Raw genomic sequence first — 21,081 nt, 5'->3', positions numbered from 1 at the left:
ATGATTTTCAATGGCAGCAAGAAAAGGATATAGAGGTTGTTTACGTATTCTCGTTATACAATCGGTAACAAAGCAATGAGGGTGCCAGCCAGGCGCTTATTACCGTACTTAGATTGGCATACAGGAGATACAGTGCTGCACGACATTATATTTACTTACCACAGAAAGGTTTAATTATCTGTTCTAATAGAGATTTGGCACGGCACGGGGGTCCCGCAATCTCCTCCTTAAAGGGAATGTGTCATTGGAAAAATGATCTATTGTTTTAATCTGGGTTGCACAATAATCCCTTCACGGTGCAGCTATTTCTGGTCTATTTTTTGTTTAGTTTTTTTTTTCATTACTGGGTTTGAAGAAGCATAACTTTTTCATTGTGTCCATACATATTACCAAAGTAGGGATCGTTTTTTGTGGGATGAAGTGAATATTGTATTGTATAGTATTGTTACATTAAAGGGGTTTTCAAAGAAAAATTAACTTGTCCCCTATCCTGTAAGAGATCACGAGGGGGGGGGGGGGCCACCTCCAAGTCCCCTGGCTATCTCTGTATCGTCCCCCAGCTTCTGTGCTATGAATATGGCAGGTACGGCGCGAGACCCACAGCTCTATTCTTTCCTATGGAGGTGCCAGAGAGAGCTAAAGGCCCTATACCACGGGCCGACTGACAGGAGCAAACGAGGGCTATTTGCGCTTGTTTGCTCCTCGTTCCCCGTGAGTCTGGGGGGGCGTGGGGGGTTGCTGATCATCCGGGCAGCCCATAGGATACAGTAGCGTCTGCTGCCGCCGCTCCTATTCCATGCTGTCGTTTGTTTTACAACATGTTGAAAAGCAAACTACTGCAACGATCAGCTGATCATTGCTGTCAATTCCACAGGACGAATACGGCCGATAATCGTTCCGTGGAATAGGGCCTTAAGTAAGCACTCTTCTGGCTTACTTGGATCTTTCCGGCAGCTGTATTCACTTACTGGCTTACTCTGCTCTTTCTGGCACCTCCAGAGGGGGGATGGAGGCACAGGGGGCCCGGTGCTGTAATTAAGGCCCCGGTCTAGTGGAGGAAGTAGGCCCTGGGAATAGTGATCCGGAGCTGCGGAATGCTGCTCCAGGATCAGTGGCAGGCTTGGCATTGGCAGCAGCGGTGATGGGGATAGCCCTGGTACTACTTCCCCATCATCTGCTCATACTATGAGCAGATGATGGGGGAGTAGTACAGTGTATAACAGTGCATACAGTTTTACATTGACAGCACAATATATTGAAGTCAATGGTACTCATTGATTCTATATATAGTGAACCCCCTGCTGGACACTCCATTGGAATTACACCTGATTTGTGACGTCACGGTATTTCAGAGAATTTGAAGTCTCCATGATCTACTAAATTAAAGGGGTAGTGCAGCGCTAAAAAATTATTCACAGAATAACACACATTACAAAGTTATACAACTTTGTAATGTATGTTATGTCTGTGAATCGTCCCCTTCCCTGTGTCCCACCACCCCCGCCTGTCATCAGCTGCTCAGCCGCGATTGGCTGAGCATAACTGTGCTCAGCCAATCGCGGCTGAGCACAGTTATGACGCGGCGGAGGGGGGGCGGCGGAAGCGATTCGGCCGTCCGTCCGAAGATGACGTTTGGCACAAGATGGCGGACGGGCTCGACACAGATCAGGTAATGTATAATGCACCACACACTTCCGGGTACACGGGCGGGGGTGGTGGGACACGGGAAGGGGGCCATTCACAGACATAACATACAAGTTGTATAACTTTGTAATGTGTGTTATTCTGTGAATTATTTTTTAGCGCAGCACTACCCCTTTAAGAGAAATAGCAGTATATGTGCATTTCCTATAATTAATGTACATTAGGAATTTGTCTAACTTTCCATAAGTAATAACATATTAAAAAATACTTTTGGCTGGAGTTGTCCTTTAAGCTGCTACTGTTGCTGCTGAGAACCAGTGGCGTAGCTACCATAGAGGCAGGGAAGGCGGTTGCTATGGGGCCCGTGGAGGGAGGGGGCCCAGGGAAGATAAGAGCCTCCTGTGTCCTTTTGCTTAACCTCTGATGTACTGAAGTGTTTAAATGACCCAGTGTTCTCTTACATGCTGCAACACAAAAAAAGGGTTAATAATTAGCTCTCTGCCTCACTACTCGGATAACCTCTGACCTCTGTTCTCAGAGGTCAGGGGTTATCAGTGAAGGAGAGAGCTAATTGTCTTCTGTATTAACCCTTTGTGTTGCAGCATGTAGAAAAACACTGGGTCACTTACACACTGCAGTAAATAAAGGGTTAAGCAAAAGGTAGTCTGGTCCTGCACCTATGTATATAACCAGGAGGCTCCTAATACGCTGCTATAGTTATATACAGTGGATGGACAGAACAAGCAGACATTGGCTTTCTCCTCTGCCAGTCATTGTTGTGGCTGCACGCAGGATTCTGCCTTTGGCCACAAGAGATTTTTTTTTTTGCCACATTACCGAATATATATATATATATTAGTGTGTAGGGGGGCCCCATAAAGTTTTTTGCTATGGGGCCCCAGGAATCCTAGCTACGCCCCTGACTAAAGGACAATGTGGGCATACATCAGTAGGTACACTGGTGTTTACACAAGGGAAATGTTTCCTGAGCTTTATGGGTAGTAAGAGATTAGAGGGAAGCCTTACTTTTCAGGAACAGTGTGGATTACCTTCAGCAGACATGCTGGCTCTGCTTGCAGTTACACAGCTCACAGCTTTCTTTGTCTCTCCTGTACACCCACACACACTTCCTGTGTTCTGTCTTGATCTAGCTGTTATAATAGACAGACTTTCCCCTGACAACAGGCAATGGACAGCAGATTGCAAAGAAATGAGATACCTACCTAGTGAACAAGACTTTAGAGTTGTTTTTCCTGGGGAATATATATAGATAGAACACTGGCTCACACTATTCACAATAGGTAATGGTCCTAACCTTATTCTCTTTCCTGTATAGGTGATAGGGCATGATCTGCTTTTTTATTATAAAAAGTTGAGGTGATAGGCGCTTTCTTTCCTGTCTAATATTTTTTACAACCCAAGGAATAGCATCCTGATGATCCTTGAGAAAGAGGTACTGTATGACCAGGATCACTGTTTGTGTATGAATAGGGGAGATAACATATTTTACGGCCGAGCCCGCATAGCAATCATCTGACTGTGGAATTTGTGTCAAAAGCATGAAATATGTCATCGCTATGGAACATGTGAAGTCATCGCTCCCGATCTGACAGACAGGCTAAAGGAGCGCTAAGGGTTTGTTTGTTTTCCAGCTATGCACTGAATATAAGGAGATTGTGTTAAACCAAAAATTCAGTAATGGAGATTTATCAAAACTGGTGCAAACGAAATGCAATGCTGCTCCCCATAGCAACTAACCAGCTTCCATGAATTGTAAACAAACGCTGTAGTGGGTTGCTATGGTCCGACCAGTTTTTGTTTTTAAAGACAACCCCATTAAAGGGGTACATTGATAGGTACGTATTGTGCTTCCTGGTTGGGCAGTAATACAATTCCCAGAATGCATTGCTTTTCATCAGCTCTTTATCACAGTCCTCCCCCTGAGGACTGATCACTCACCTCCTACACTTTCCCTACCCAGAGCTTCTGCAGAACATTACTCTACACAGCAAGTCTGCCAAAGCTACTGTATTCACTGCCTGCTCCCCTGCTTGTGGCATTGTTCAGTAGAAGGTAGCATGCTGTAAGCAAACCACATTCCTCTATATATATATATCAGGATGGTCAGAGGTAGTGGCATCACTCACACACTCACAGAATGGGACAACTTGAGTTTAGAGACAGAATCCAGCCAAGCCTTCTGTGATATCAGAAGATGATGCGTTGTCTCAGGAGAGGGTGGAGCCAGGGAGCTGCTGAGACAATACCACATTGTGTAGCTCTTTCATTTTCAACTTCCTATGGGGGTAAATGAAGCCAAACACGATAAAGCCAGTACTATTAGTGATAGCAGAATATCAGCCACACTAATACTAGCCACAATGAAAAAAGGGACAGAATACATAAAATATGCACAAGCCCAAAAGACAGAAATGGCTGCACATCGCACCCATGGTTGATACGAAAGCCTATCAGCTACAGTAAAAACCAACATCAGAAGTTAGTATATAATTTGATCAAACTATATTGCCTCATGTACCTCGTTCAGGTCTCTTATACACGAGTCCTTGCGCTAAACGACACTGTGTTGGTCAGCGAATGCCAAACCCGCAAAGTGTGTGCAAGCAGGAAAGGGGGACCACAAAATGGCCCTGCAACCCTACTGTCACAGGACCAAACCCCAAGGCCCCCCCCCCCAAACCCTGCAGGTGCCGCCGGAGGAAGCGGCCACTAAACAAAACAAGTGTTAACAAGGTCTTACTACTCACCATCCACTGGCAGGTAGAATGGAAAAAAGAGGAGGTACTTTTCATGTATGCACAGGTGCTTCCTGCTAATTTGGATCACATGGGTCTTGCAAGGGAGGAGTACTAGCCACAATGAAAAAAGGGACAGAATACATAAAATATGCACAAGCCTAAAGGACAGAAATGGTTGCACATCGCACCCAAGGTTGATCGGCTACAATAAAGACCAGATCAGAGGTTAGTATATAATTTGATCAAACCATATTGCCTCATGTACCTCGTGCAGGTCTCTGATACACAGTACCTACACTAAACAACACTGTGCCGGTCAGCGAACGCCAGCCCCACAAAGTGTGCGCAAGCAGGGAAGGGGGACCACAGAATGGCCCCGCAACCCCACTGTCACAGGACCAAACCCCAAGGGCCCCCCAAAACCCCGAAATAGGAGGTAAGTACCTCCTATTTCTCCCACTCTAACTCTGATGCAGTGGTGAGTAGTAAGACCTTGTTTACACTTGTGCTGCTTTCTCCGCCGGCGGTGCCTGCTGGGTTTGGGGGGGCCCTTGGGGTTTGGTGCTGTGAAACTGGGGTTGCAGGGCCATTCCATGGCCTCCCTTTCCTGCTTGTCCTCTCTTTGCGGGGTTAGCGGTCGCTGACTGACACAGTGTTGATTTAGTGTAAACCAGGGGACGTGCACGTGGTACATGGGGCAATATGGTTTTATCAAATTATATACCAACATCCTGGCATTGGTTTATAAATGTAGCCGAGAGACATTAGTGTCAGCCATAGGTGTGAGGTGCAGCAGCTCCTTTTTCTCTCCATGTCCGTATGAACTGAAGTGTATGTCACAACACCAGTGCTAGACATGTATAGGGAGGCTCTGTGACATAAGCAGAACCCTGTATCTACCTTATTAAGCAGGGGGGTATATGGGGAATGAAGCGTTGCAGTCCTCTTTGACACTATCCAGCAATGACAAAAACCCTTTTTGTTTTTTAGAAATAAAACACAAAACAAACAAGATTTTAGAGGTATGACATATAAAAGGACTATGATGCAGTGCTGCCAGCCTAACAGCCTTGTGGGTAACTTTAAAGTAAGAGAAAGGCTAGTCTGAACTTTTCTATCCTTACATAGTTCTCAGTGCACTTCATGTCATTGATATCTTTAGAATTAATGGTGTAATAGCTCCCTCTAGAGGTTGTTTGTAATTGTTTGCTGAAGCTGGTCATTAGAGCACGCTTGAGCCCGTCTGAACCCGAGCATGCAGGATTTTCTTACCGACGGCTGGAAAAGTTGGATGCAGCCCTAGGGAGTCCTGGAAAATATGGATACAGTCATAGGTTATAGGCAGTATCCATGTTTTCCCAGACTCTTTAGGGCTGCATCCAACTTCTTCAGCCACTAGTAATCAAGCGCCGTAAGCTCGAGTTCGGACCGATTTGCTCATCTCTATTGATTCAGCTGTGTCCTATTCAAATACAGTGGTGCCTTGGATTACGAGCATAATTCGTTCCGGAACTGTGCTTGTAATCCAAATCACTCTTAAAACAAAGCTAATTTTTCCATAAGAAATCATTAAAATGCAGACAATTGGTTTCACACCCCAAAAATAATGATTGTTTTACTCTGAATAACGTGTAGAACAAACAATGAGAAACAGCAGAATGTGATATTATACGTTTCTGTACAGTATAGCAATCAGCATGTGGAGTGTAATGTATAGTAACTGCATAAAACTGAAAATACCTGTAGATACAAGATGGAACTGCAAATCCCCATAATGCAGTAGTGTAGTACAACAGGCTAGAATAGAGAAGCAGGGCTGCTGTCAGAGGTCTGTGTGGTCACATGACAGCAATGGGAAGGGGTGTGTGCTCAGTATGGGCCAATCAGGAAGTGAGAATCACAGAGCTGTGCAGGAGGACAGTGACAGAAACTTTTCTATACAGCAGTGTGAATGGCTGAGTGCAGGCACATTATAGCAGCAGTGTGTATAACTAAGTGTGAGTGCAGGCACATTATAGCAGCAGTGTGTATAACTAAGTGTGAGTGCAGGCACCTTATAACAGCAGTGTGAATGGCTGAGTGTAAGTGCAGGCACATTATAGCAGCAGTGTGTATAGCTGAGTGTGAGTGCAGGCACATTATAGCAGCAGTGTGTATAGCTGAGTGTGAGTGCAGGCACATTATAGCAGCAGTGTGTATAGCTGAGTGTAAGTACAAGCACATTATAGCAGGAATGGAGAGGATGGGAATTACAAGGGCTGACAGAGACTGCAGGGGGCATGAAGGAATGAGCAGGACAGATGTGGGGACATACATGCAGCACTCTCTGTCCAGGGAGAGAGGGGTTACAGCTATGGAGAGATTACCTCCACAGTCCTGTCCCCTGATGTAAGCCCCAGCCTGAGGTGGATCTGCTGTGATTTGGAAGGTGATGGAGACTTCCTGGAACAGTGCTGTAGACCCCGCTATGCAGACCATGCCCCTCCCCCCACTTCCCATCCCACCCAGTACAGGGAGCTCTTAAACTAAAGCAATGCTCTTACATCAAGTTACAATTTTGAAAAACTGTGAGCTCTTAAACCAGAAAGCTCTTAATTCAAGTTACTCTTAAACCAAGGTACCACTGTATATTTATTAATATGCTTGTTTTTCAGCATGATACATACTAGGTATTGTTACTATCAACCTTTAATGTATATTTAATGGATGAGGGCAGGTATTATCTCATAATTGTCCCAGGTGGGTAAAATGTCCCACTGTCAATCATAGACTAATGGTGCGTTTACACAGAGAGATTTATCTGACAGATCTTTGAAGCCAAAGCCAGGAACAGACTATAAACAGAGAATAGGTTATAATGGAAAGATTGAGATTTTTCCTCTTTTCAAATCCATTCCTGGCTTTGGCTTCAAAATGTGTCAGATTAATCTCTCTGTGTAAATGCACCCTTAAGTTAAAATGTATACGCAATTGCATCATTTCAGAACAGTGGAGGGAACTGCATTTTAAATTCATCCATAGGACAATTTATGCCTTTAATTTTGCTTTTCCTGGAGCGCCTGTACATTATTTGAGAAACTGCCCTAAATGTGATCTAGCTCGCGCTGATCTGCTTCATTGTATGTGGTCCTGCCCGAAAGTCCATAGAGGTTGGTTAGAATGTGTAAAATTCATAAATCAGATTTGGGATTTCCATCTCCCTCCTGATTTGATGTGCTGCCTTTTTCATTATTTACCAACTTCATTACCCAGTGTCTCCTCGGGAAATACTTCACACCGTGGTATGCATCTATCTATATTAGCATTCAAGAAATGCCTACTACGACATTGGCTTGAAGACTCTATCCCCTCTGTATCGGAATTATCCAACCAGCTCAAGGATTTTCTTTTTGTAGAGAGGTTGGATACCCAACACACACCTGGTAATTGCTCCACATTTAGTTTTTTTCTCCACTTGGCGCAGATTCATTGAACGTGAATTATCTGCAACTGAGAGAACAAATGTTAGGATGCAGTTCCATGGTTCTGAGTGGTATAATAAAGAAGATATTCAAGGAACACTGGGCCTCCTTAGAATACATTAGTGGGGGGGGGATTGGCTGCTACCTATAGGCCGTTGGGCCCATTTACTCTTGCAATAATCTTGTTTCTGGTTGCAGTTAATAGTTTATGTTTGTTGTTCTTATTCTGTTTTACTTCAGAATGATATACTGTTTTCCTACTAAATTTATGGCAACAATGATTTACTATTACGGTTCACTCCCATATTTATTATAAACCTGAAACATCATCTATCTGGAGATATTTTACGTCTTTTCTGCAATTTTCATTGTTGCTGATATACTGTAAGAAATTGTAGGCATGATATTATTTCATTGTATTTAGACAATATGCGAGTCAGGGAGTGAAATGAGTTCTCTTGATCAGATGCTGTAGAGGGTTATCCCAGCTTAGATTTAAAAAAAAAAAAAAAAAAAAACACAGCCACTTTCTTCTGGAAACCACACCTCTATTGTCCTCAGTTTGTGTGTGGGTTTAGCATTGAAGTGGATGAAGTTGAATTCTAATACGACACACAACCTGAGGGCAGAGGTGGTGCTATATATACATAAAAAAGGTGGCTGTGCCCTTTAGGTGCATACAGTATATCACTTTGTGCTAGTAATTCAGAGGTAACACTTCTATAAAACGAGGGATTTTTTTTTCTTTGGCTTACATAATGTAACATAGGTTAGTATAAGGGCCCTATTCCACCGGACGATTATCGTTCGCATAATTGTTAACGATTAACGATCTCAAACGACCGCTATTGCGAAAGACCTGAAAACGTTCAGTCATTTCCTGGAATGATAATTGTTACTTATGATCGTATTTGCGATGTTTTTTTTTTTTCTCGCTACTTTTTTACTTTTTTATTGCGAACAATAAAAATAGGTCCAGGTCTTATAAAGCGATCAACGATTTCTCGTTCCGTCGTTAATTGTTAACTGCATTTCAACCGAACGATTATCGTTTAGATTCGAACGATTTAACGATAATCTGAATGATAATCGTCCGGTGGAATAGGGCCCTAAGTCTTGTGGATGCCTCCTGCCCACCTGTTTTTAGCTATTAGGATTTTCTAATGCTGCCATGAATCCTTTAACATGGCAGATAGTTTGAAGACTTGAGATTTTTAAATAGAAGTAAATTACAAATCTATATAACTTTCTGACACCAGTTGATTTGAAAGAAAAAGATTTTCGCTGGACAACCCCTTTAATAAAACGGACGATTGAGAGAAAACTGCACTCAGGATGAAGGTACATTTACAGTGGTATCTTGGTTCTTAAACTGCTCGGAACACAAACTGTATTTTCAAGGAAAGTTTGCTTTGTTTCTCAAACTTTTGCTCGGTTCTCGGTTCACTTTTCGAGCTCCCAGTCTTAAAGTACTCGGTATCTGAATGTTTTTGCGAGGCTGGATGGTGGGTTGTACCTGGTGAGTTTAGCACTGGTGAGGCTTCACATACAGTGCAGTAGTGTACAAGATTACTGGAGTGCATATACAGTACAGTAGTAGTACAGGCAGTGCACCACCATCTCCCATCCTGTACAGTACTGTATAACACTGCTGGAGTGCATATATAGTACAGTAGTAGTACAGTCAGTGCACCACCATCTCCTATCCTGTACAGTACTGTATAAGACTGCTGGAGTGCATATACAGTACAGTCAGTGCACCACCATCTCCCATCCTGTACAGTACTGTATAAGAATGCTGGAGTGCATATATAGTACAGTAGTAGTATAGTCAGTGCACCACCATCTCCCATCCTGTACTGTACTGTATAAGACTGCTGGAGTGCATATACAGTACAGTAGTAGTACAGTCAGTGCACCACCATCTCCCATCCTGTACTGTATAAGACTGCTGGGGTGCATATACAGTACAGTAGTAGTACAGTCAGTGCACCACCATCTCCCATCCTGTACAGTACTGTATAAGGCTGCTGGAGTGCATATACAGTACAGTAGTAGTACAGTCAGGGCACCACCATCTCCCATCTGTTACAGTGCTGGGGTGGGGGCTCTATACAGTAAAGGATAAGTGAGGAGTTAGTGACTACTGTACTATAATTGCTGGTTTTATTGAATGTTTCTTGTGTATAATGTCCTGTACAGTATATAGTGCTGCTCTGTAATGTCCTGTATAGTATATAGTGCTGCTCTGTAATGTCCTGTACAGTATATAGTGCTGCTCTTATACTGTAGTGATTAAACTGGGCACTATACAATGTAATATATATGGGGACTGTAGGTAATTATAGGTGGGTGCTGGAACCAATTGAACACATTTACATTATTTCCAATGGGAAGACACTGCTCGGTTCTCAAACTGCCTTCCGCACCCAATTAAAGTGACTGTACTACCAGGCCCAGGCTGAAGCACTGGATGCGGGCCGACCCACCCCCAGTGGGAAGAAACCCCAGCCCCTCCATGACGTGACTACATTAGAATCAATGGAACCCTATCATAGAGGGGCGGGGGTTTCCTCCCACTAAGGGTGGGTCGGCCCGCCTCCAGTGCCTAAGCCTGGGCCTGGTGGTACAGTCACTTTAAGTTTGAGAACCGAGGTATCACTGTACTTTCTTCCTCAGCTTCTCCTGCCCCATGGAAACATAACAGCATGTTAACGTCTCTTAAGCTGTTTAATTTCTCTTTAAACACAAATTTTCGGTGGGTCAGATTGGTGATCACATGACCCAGTCACTGTAATGAAACTCATTGATGCAGCTACGCTGGAGTGAAATACTGTTGAACTAGTGACAGCAAGTGTTCGTTATCTCAACAGTATTTTTTCTAAAGGCATCTATGTTGGCTAGCCCAGTAACTAGACATATTGCTGCTGAAAAAAAAAAAAAAAAAAAAAAAAAAAAGTTATCTTCTGACTCAGCTGACTCTCCCTCTCCTGCAAGAGAAGAATGTAAGAAACATCCCTGCAGAGTTATATGAGACCAAGCCCCACGTTATTAAAGGAGTGATCCAAGAATTAGAAAAAGCACAGCTACTTTCTGGCAAAAACAGCACCACCCCTGTCCTCAGGTTGTATGTGGCATTACAAGTCAGCTCCATCCTTTTCAATAGAACAGAGCTACAAAACACACTTAAACTGAGGACAAAAGTGGCACTATTTCTGAAGAAATGGGCCATGTTTTTCCTATTTTTTTTAATCCCCGAATGGATATTATAATGCATTGTATTACCTAGATATTACAAAGCATTATCACCAGGTACTGGGCTGAACCACACGTCTAATGACCCAAATGAAGGCGGAAACAGATAGCACATTGGATATAAAAGATCCACCTGGTTGCATTTGACGTTCCCCTCTGGGACAACTCCGGGTCACTAGACATACATTGGGTCATCAGATCTAAGGTGGGCTCTCGACTTATTATGGCCATCTGAGCGAGAACTAAGGGTCACTCACTCCTACAAGAAGGCATGAAAAAGTAAGGCCCCCCTCTCCTGAGATTAAGGGGAGAGGGGCGCGCAGCAGAATTCACCAGGACAAGTAAAAGACAACCCCCCATTTTTAAGATTTTCACCTTATGACTTCCCTGGCACAATGACCCTGGTGTGTTGTTGGCACAATGCAAAATTTACTATACCACAAGGAGAGAGATTGGAGTGCAGAAGAAATTAAGTTTATAAAACTCAGTACATTTGCTAGCACAGTGAATATACAAAAATGTAAATACGTCACAACAATTGTGGTGATCGCTTTCAGATTTTAGGTCTATAATCCATTAAGACATGATTAGAAATCAACTACCCAAGGCTCCTGAATGCCTCATACATCTGAAGTGCTACGTTTTATAAAAGAGGTCACATCACCTACACATTATGGGGGAGGGGGGTATCTTGTCCCATTTACATCACTTGTACCCCATTTCTGACTACAGAGATAAATAGGCATCTTCTGTTAGAGCTCTGCATTGTGGTGTTCCCCTGTTATACCTTCTGGATATGGGCATGTCCCATAGCTAGAGCTTACTATTAAAAGTTTCTAAACAAATTGAATATGCTCCAAATTCTCAAAAAAAAAAATCATATTCGGCAAATAGCATAAAGAAGCAGGGACCCCTGTCAGAGAAAGGTGTCCCTGCTCCCGTACATGGGCTGATTACGGCCCGATCATTTCAGTTAACGAGCACCGATTGCTAGATTGTTTACTGGACCTATTGGATAACCCGATAATCAGGCAGCAATTTTTCTGTGTAATGGTGCGTTTACACAGAGAGATTTATCTTACAGATTCTGAAAGCCAAAGCCAGCAATGGATTTGAAAACAGGAGAAATGTCAGTCCTTCCTTTATGACATGCTCTCCCTTTATAGTCTGTTCCTGGCTTTGGCTTCAAAAATCTGCCAGATAAATCTCTGTGTGAACGCACCCTAATAGCAATGTGCGGCCGATGGCTGACGATTGCCCAAACACCTGACACCTTACCTCTCCCCGCTCCCAGTCTTCTCTCCTGTGCTCTGCAGCTTCCTGGTCCAGTCAGGTGTTTCTTGCCCAAACACCTGACCGGACCGGGAAGTTGCGGAGCACAGGAGAGAAGACTGGGAGCAGGAGAGAGGTAAAATGTCAGGTGTCCGAGCAGTTGTCAGTCGTCAGGCCACGCATCGCTATTACATGTAGCGATGCACGGTTGGCGCCCAACGATTTTGGATCCGAACCGAAAGTCAACGATCAGCCGATAATCATTTCATCGATTGATCGTTGTTTCTATTACACGAGGCGATAATTGGCCTGATTCGGACGATTATCGCTCCATGTAATAGGGCCTTTACCCTGTACATCTTGCCACTCACTACATTCAATGGACTGGGTTGCAGTTCAACACTCAGGTGGAGATTAAAGAATGTAAAATATACACTGGTGTAAACTGCCCATAGCGACCAATCAGACCCAAAAGGACATTCAGGAAATGTGCTAATCTCTACTAGGGACAAGCCCCATCGTTAAAGGGAATCTGTCAGCTCCCAAGCCCTACCTAAGGGTCCATTTACACAGAAAGATTATCTGACAGATTATCTGCCAAAGATTTGAAACCAAAGCCAGGAACAGACTATAAACAGAAATCAGGTCATAAATAGAGATGAGCGAACCAGGTTTGGGTTCGAGTCGATCCGAACCCGATCGTTCGGCATTTGATTAGCTGGGGCTGCTGAACTTGGATAAAGCTCTAAGGTTGTGTGGAAAACATGGATACAGCCAATGACTATATCCATGATTTGCACATAGCCTTAGGGCTTTATCCAACTTCAGCAGCCACCGCTAATCAAATGCCGAAAGTTCGGGTTCGGATCGACACGAGCATGCTCCAGGTTCACTCATCTCTAGTCATAAAGGAAAGCCTGAGATTTCTCCTCTTTTCAATTCCATTCCTGGCTTTGGCTTCAAATCTTTGGCTTCAAATCTTTGTGTAAATGGAAAGTAAAGGTGCTGACAGTGTGCTAGTCCCCTAGTGAGCATGGTGCCTTTTAATAATTTTCCATGTAGTGGATTATGCACTCTCTCAGGTCTCCTACCTTAATGAAGAGTCAAAGAGGAGCTGTTTGTGCCACACTCTGTCACACCTCTCCACTCTTTCCTCCTCCCTCTCCTTCATGAATAATTAATGCTGCCCGTACTCCTGCTCACTCAGCTGTCAGTCAGTGTCTCTGATTGCAGATCCGCCCTCTGTAGGCAGTTTGTGTTTATATCTGTGATCCCAAATATGTAGGGGTTGTGGTCTAGGGGTAAGGCACCTGTCTAGAGACCTGTCAGCAATTCATTCTCTGGTTCAAATCCACTGATTGATATGAAAGAGGTCTTTATTTATTTTTATCATTATTGTATCATTTTTAAGGCTAATGTTTCCACACAGTATTGTTGCTCAGTATTTTGCAACCAAAACCAGGAGTGGATTGAAAACACAGAAAGGCTCTGTTCACACACTGTTAAAATTGAGTGTATGGCCGTCATTTACTGGCAAATAATTACCGTTATTTTAAAACAGCCACCGTTATTTTCCATTAAATGACGGCCATCCACTCAATTTCAACAGTGTTTGAACATAGCCTTAAAAATTATGCAATAATGATAATAAAAAAAAGAATAAATATAAAGACCTCTACTTAATTTCCATTAGGGGATTTGAACTAAAGAATGAACTGCTGGCAGGTGTCTAGACAGGTGAGTTACCCCTAGACCATAGCCCCAACACATTTAGGCTCAGAGATTCAACTATATCTGAGTGTTTGGGTCCATTTACACAGAAAGATTATCTGCCAAAGATTTGAAGCCAAAGCCAGGAATGGATTTGAAAAGAGGAGAAATCTCAGGCTTTCCTTTATGATCTGAGGTCTGTTTCTGGCTTTGGTTTCAAATCTTTCTGTGTAAATCGACCCTTTCTTCCAGACAAACTGCCGATAGAGGACTGATCTGCAATCAGAGACACTGGCTGACAGCTGAGCGAGCAGGAGGCTGTTCAGCACTGATTATTCATGAAGAAGGGGGAGGAGGAAGGAGTGGTGAGGCGTGCCAGAGTGTGGCACAAACAACTCTTCTTCAAAATTTCTGTGCAATGGATTATGTACAATCTGTAATGAACATTACCAAAAGGCACCATGCTCACTACTGGACTGCCAGCTACAGCACACTGTCAGCACTTTAGGTAATGCCTGGGAGATTCCCTTTAAGGGAAATAATATATTTCCAGGAGGAACAACAGAAGAACAGCACAATGTACAATTCTAAGAAAAGGTGGATTGTTCTCTAAAACTAGAGGAGGTATCACCTTATGTACTCTAGTCAAATCCAATTGTAGGCAGCAAACCATTTTAAAACTGGATTGTGCCTCATTAGATCCACATTTTACGATTACAAGGGCCAAAATGGTTTTAGGATATGTCTCAACACGACTTCTGGGATTCTAAAAGGACATCCTACATAAGGTTTCTAATAAGTTTCTAACATATAAGCCCATTTGATCGCTGGTGGAAGGCCAGTGTGAACAGAAGCAGCAGCAGCACTTGTTCTGGCATGGTCAGTGTGATCTAATAAAAAAGGTCTTTCCCCATTTTTATTAGGATATAAATTAACTGATATAATCAATCATAAAATACACCTCACTGTCATTCCTAAAACATACAGCAACTTAAAAAACGTGAAAGGTAGAGACGCGAACATTAGACGCTGGAACTTTTCACTGCTATCCAGAAAAAAAAAAAAAAAAAGAATCCGTCAGAACCTGTATAATAGAAGGGCCTAGTAGTGGATGGTAGCCAAAGCCACATCATTAAGGAGGACAGGTCTTCTTCCTTGGCCCAAGAAGATCTTAAGTTACAGGTTACTAATTTTCTATGCACTAAATTGGATGGGAGATGAGAAAACACCCTGCCAGAGACTGTAGTCAACACGGTACAGGTTCTCCAGCTGTGTTTGCTGCCATGGAAAACACACAACCACTCATCTCATGTTCTAAAAAAAAAATTATAATATTAAACCCATGAGCCAACGATATATCACTTTGCACAACTGTAGCACGAATAGTAGTAACCCGAGCGTGGTGCCGAGCAAGTCCGATTCCTTCCAGCAGTCCCGTTTGCTCTCTCTCAGACTAGCTCTAGTTTGGTCTCCGATTCTTATTGGCATTCTCAGCGAGCTCATCATTCCTGAGCTATGCTTCTCAGTACATACTTGACTGTGTAGGCAAAGGCAGCAAAACCAACTATGACAAAGACATTGGCCAATGCGCCCCCCAAGAGTCCATGGTTGCGGTTTGGCTGTTGTAGACCCGGGTGATTTGCTGCTGCCAGAGGGACATGACCATTCAAAAGTGCGGCGCCATTTTGACCAATGTGGGCTTCTGTGTCCGGCACTACGTCGGGGAGGGGAAGTGTTTGTGGCCGGTTGTTTAACTCTTCTTGCGCTCGTTGCTTCTGCTTTATTTCCTAATATATATATAAAAAGAGACATTAATAAGAAAAAAACTTGAAAGAGAGTGAGAAAAAAAAAAAAACATAATTGATAGGTGTCTGATCAGCAGGGGGCAAACACCAGGAGCCACACTGATCACAAGAATGGGGGCAAGCATCTGTACAGCAAGTATGCACACTACTGCTCCATTCAAATTGTATAGGATGGAGCTGTGTTCAACAGTGCCTTAGGGTCCATTTACACAAAGATTATCTGCCAAAGATTTGGAGCCAGAAACAGACTATAAACAGAGATCAGGTCATAAAGGATAGCCTGAGATTTTTCCCCTTTTCAAATCCATTCCTGGCTTTGGCTTCAAATCTTTGGCAGATAATCTGTCAGATAATCTTTGTGTAAATGGACCCATAGGGTCATATTAGACGTCCCAATCATAAACTGTAAACGAGCACCAATCTGCTAGATCGGTGCTCGTTTACTGAGCAATTACATGGGCCGACTATCGGGCAGCATGGGCTGCACGGACATCTTTAGCGATGTCTGTGCAGCCCTTGCCTTTAGTGTAAAATAATAAATGTATTAACTTAGCCCATTCCCGGGTGTCCTCGAAGGCCTTCCCCCATTGTCTGCAGCTCTGCCGTCTGTTCCAGTCTCTGCACTGACAGGCTGCTAACTGCTCAGCCAATCACTGGCCGAGCGATTGGCTGGCTGGCCGGCCTGTTATTGCGCTGACAGGCTGCCGCCAAAGACCTGAGCAGAAGGCAGAGCTGCAGACACAAGGGAACATGGTAAGGCAAGTTAATACTCTATTATTTTATACTACATTTATTAGCCGTCGGCCGCACATCACTATTACGTGCAGCGATGCGAGCTCGATTCCCGATGGTTTTAGGTTTGGACCTAAGGAAACAATCTGCTGATGATCATTTTATTGGCTGATCGTTTCTAAGGTTCAGACCTAAAGTCAGGGCAATTATGGCTCCGTGCAATAGGGCCCTTAGACCCTGTAATTGATCATTGCTCATACAGTGACACATCACCAAGCCTGCAATAAATAGCAACACCTGAGCTCAAAGTATGCTCAGAATAGTCCCTTCCAATTCCTCTACTTAGGTTTTATTCTAGGCTTTATGCAGGAACAGCACTTCTCGTCCGTTTATGTGTGGGCTTTGCAGCTCACTTCCACTGAAGTAAATGGAGCAGGACTAATACCACACACAATCTGGGGAGAGGGGTGGTGCTGTTTCTGCAAGAAAGCAGCTATGTATTGCATCTAATAAGAGAATTTTTTTTTTTTTTGACAACCATGAGACTGGTAATAGTCAGGAAAGTCCTTACCTCTACTACTTCTGGGAAAAGCTCACAGAAAACTTTATCCTTTAGGTTATATGCTAAACTTTGTGCTGCAAGTTGTCGCTTCTGCAAGGGAAAATAAAGACATGTTAAATCCTATAGCACTCCCATAAAAGTGCTTCCAATTGGTACAGGTTTATTTTAAGGCTATAACATTAAACGCAATAAAAATGTTATGAAAATACTTAAACCCAGGTAGCAGAATTTATTTTTTTTACAATTCATTTTTCAAAAGAAAAAAAAGATAACAATAATAAATACACTACCGTTTAAAAGTTTGGGGTCACATTGAAATGTCCTTATTTTTGAAGGAAAAGCACTGTACTTTTCAATGAAGATAACTTTAAACTAGTCCTAACTTTAAAGAAATACACTCTATACATTGCTAATGTGGTAAATGACTATTCTAGCTGCAAATGTCTGGTTTTTGGTGCAATATCTACATAGGTGTATAGAGGCCCATTTCCAACAACTATCACTCCAGTGTTCTAATGGTACAATGTGTTTGCTCATTGGCTCAGAAGGCTAATTGATGATTAGAAAACCCTTGTTCAATCATGTTCACACATCTGTAACTGTTTTCAGAAGCTACAAAACTGACCTTCCTTTGAGCAGATTGAGTTTCTGGAGCATCACATTTGTGGGGTCAATTAAACGCTCAATATGGCCAGAAAAAGAGAACTTTCATCTGAAACTTGACAGTCTATTCTTGTTCTTAGAAATGAAGGCTATTCCATGCGAGAAATTGCTAAGAAATTGAAGATTTCTTACAACGGTGTGTATTACTCCCTTCAGAGGACAGCACAAACAGGATCTAACCAGAGTAGAAAAAGAAGTGGGAGGCTGCACATTAGTGTCTCTAGTTTGAGAAACAGACGCCTCACAGGTCCCCAACTGGCATCTTCATTAAATAGTACCCGCAAAACACCAGTGTCAACATCTACAGTGAAGAGGCGGCTGCAGGATTTTGGGCTTCAGGGCAGAGTGGCAAAAGAAAAAGCCATATCTGAGACTGGCCAATAAAAGAAAAAGATTAAGATGGGCAAAAGAACACAGACATTGGACAGAAGACTGGAAAAAAGTGTTGTGGAAGGATGAATCCAAGTTTAAGGTGTTTGGATCACAAAGAAGAACGTTTGTGAGACGCAGAACAAATGAAAAGATGCTGGAAGAATGCCTGACGCCATCTGTTAAGCATGGTGGAGGTAATGTGATGGTCTGGGGTTGCTTTGGTGCTGGTAAGGTGGGAGATTTGTACAGGGTAAATGGGATTCTGAATAAGGAAGGCTATCACTCAATTTTGCAACACCATGCCATACCCAGTGGCCAGCGCTTGATTGGAGCCAATTTCCTCCTACAACAGGACAATGACCCTAAACACACCTCCAAATTGTGCAAGAACTATTTACAGCAGAAGCAGCAGCTGGTATTCTATCATAGGTAATGGAGTGGCCAGCGCAGTCACCAGATCTGAACCCCATTGAGCTGTTGTGGGAGCAGCTTGACCGTATGGTACGCCAGAAGTGCCCATCCAACCAATCGAACTTGTGGGAGCTGCTTCTAGAAGCGTGGGGTGCAATTTCTCCAGATTACCTCAACAGATTAATAGCTAGAATGCCAAAGGTGTGCAATGCTGGAATTGCTGCAAAAGGAGGATTCTTTGACGAAAGCAAAGTGTGATGTAAAAACAATGTTATTTCAAATACAAATCATGATTTCTAACCTTGTCAATGTCTTGACTCTATTTTCTATTCATTTCACAACGTATGGTGGTGAAGAAGTGTGACTTTTCATGAAAAACACAAAATTTTTTGGGTGACCCCAAACTTTTGAACGGTAGTGTATGTATAGCATTTAGTTGGGACCGTTAGGCAATCTTCTGGTCATTCTTGCAGTGTATTATTTTTACCTATCAGACCATGCTTTTAAGCATAGTGTTATGGGCAAATACATATGGCAGATGACTCCCCAAACATCTGACACCTTACCTCTCCCCGCTCCTGGTCTTGTCTACTGTGCTCTGCAGCTTCCAGGTCCTGGCGACAGAAGCGCATGAGCAGCCCGTTAGGTGTTTGGGCAAGGGCTGCATGGACATCGCTAACAATGTCCATGCAGCCCTTACTGCCCAACTATTGGGCTGTCTAATAGGTAGAGTAAACGAGCGCTAATCTAGCAGATCGGTGCTCGTTTACTAAAATGATTGGGCCGTAGTCGGCCTGTGTAATAGTACCCTAAAGCCCCTTTTACGCGGGGCGATGTGCAGTACAAGCAAGCGCTGACCTGTTAGGTCAGTGCACCCTTGCTCTTCGTTCCCCCGCCCTCTGTCGGCACTATTACACGCGCCGACAGTGAGCAAGAGCCGGAGAGGCCACAGGGAGCTGCCCAGGCAATGGTCAGATTGTCCGGGCAGCCCATGGGAGACAGCAGCAGTCTGCTGCAGCCGCTCTTATTGCACTGAGCGACGGCGGCAGAATGTTACCAGGCTGATCGTTTGTGTTTCAGCCTGTTGAAAGACAACGATCAGCCGACATTGTGCATGTAAGCTGATCGTTGCCTTCTATTACACAAAGTCATTATTGGTCGTAGCGGCCAGTATCGGCCGAATACATCCGATAATTGCTTCATATAATAGGGCCTCAAGTGAACAAGATTAAAAACTCCTTTTAATGCATCCTATGACAACATTCCGCCCACAGAGAAAAATAGGATAAGTGGTGCCACATACTGTAAAGTCTGAGGTCTCTATGCTGCCCAGTGTGGGTCCTTTCTCCACCATAAAGCTGAGGAGCCCTGTGAGGATTGTGGATACTGACCATGCCGGATTCCAAGTGTCTGGATGGAAGTCTGTGATTGAAAGGCAGAGTCTAGAAAGATTTGTAAGAACAAAGATTGTCTATTACTTTTATTGCTTTTTTTTTTTTTACACTTTATGCTCTGAATTCTCCTAGTACAGTGGTCTGATCTTACCGGGTGTTACATTTGAACCGTCCATTAGGAGTAATCATATAAATACTAGGAGGTTTGAATGGGAATTCTCTGGGGAATATTAGCTTTCCATGATAGTAGCCACCTGGAAGAAAACAGAAATTTATATTTTTATCACCTTCTTACAGCGTCATGATCAAACTCCATCCAGAGACCATTAATAAGACGTCTCCTAGCAGCACACTCCTTTACCATCTCCTGCTATTCAGTCCCCAAGCTGACGTCTCCAGGACTGCACAGGTGTATGTGGAATTGTTAGGGCATCTGTACAGAGCAGTCTATTCATGTCTTACCCATATGAACGTCAATGTTTATTGCAGGTTTTCCCCGATAAATTTAATGGGGGGTAAATTCCATAATAAACTCTTAGGTGCTGGGAAATGTGAAGATATATTTCTACTGATCCCTGAACTATAGGAAGCCGCAATATATACAGCACAGTATGCATCACTGCTCACCTAGGACTTAGAGTACCTGTCATTAAAAATAACTTTTTACACGTCACCAGGGATTACTGCTGAGACCCGCTGTGATCAGGAGATAGAGCAGGGGGTAGATCGTGCAGGTGCTGTACTCTTTGGTTATATCTCCTGATCACAGCAGGTCACATAACATCTAGGTTGAGGCCATATTTACACACTGTATTTTTGCAATAAACACTGCGTGCGATTACATTAAAGTGAATGGAACAACAGCCATAGTGTATATACACTACGGCCGTTCTTTGCGGCCCAAAAATAGATAGACAGGTGCATTACTTACAGTATATAGCGTTTTCTTCTTTGTTGTGATCACTGGACACGAAAACGAGGGGGAAGTGAGCGCAGACTTGTCAGGTCAGTGCTTGCTTTCCCTTCGTTCGCTGCTCCCTG

The 21,081-nt window shown here is 43.3% G+C and overlaps 1 protein-coding gene across 1 annotated transcript in view; it reads right to left on the bottom strand.

The window, feature by feature from the left end:
* Positions 1-13,208: 13,208 nt before the first annotated feature.
* UBE2J2 (ubiquitin conjugating enzyme E2 J2) overlaps positions 13,209-21,081 on the bottom strand; it is a 37,049-nt gene continuing 29,176 nt past the window's right edge. The window contains exons 4-7 of the mRNA XM_069947000.1: positions 20,192-20,294; positions 19,950-20,088; positions 17,210-17,290; positions 13,209-15,888 (exon numbers count right to left, since the gene is read on the bottom strand). Coding sequence (XP_069803101.1) covers positions 15,604-15,888; positions 17,210-17,290; positions 19,950-20,088; positions 20,192-20,294 — 608 coding nt within the window. The 3' untranslated portion in view covers positions 13,209-15,603. The remainder of the gene's footprint in view (positions 15,889-17,209; positions 17,291-19,949; positions 20,089-20,191; positions 20,295-21,081) is intronic.

The sequence above is a fragment of the Dendropsophus ebraccatus genome, chromosome 12, assembly GCF_027789765.1.
Source record: "Dendropsophus ebraccatus isolate aDenEbr1 chromosome 12, aDenEbr1.pat, whole genome shotgun sequence".
NCBI classification, from domain to species: Eukaryota; Metazoa; Chordata; class Amphibia; order Anura; family Hylidae; genus Dendropsophus; species Dendropsophus ebraccatus.
This window is presented reverse-complemented; position numbering and strand designations above follow the sequence as displayed.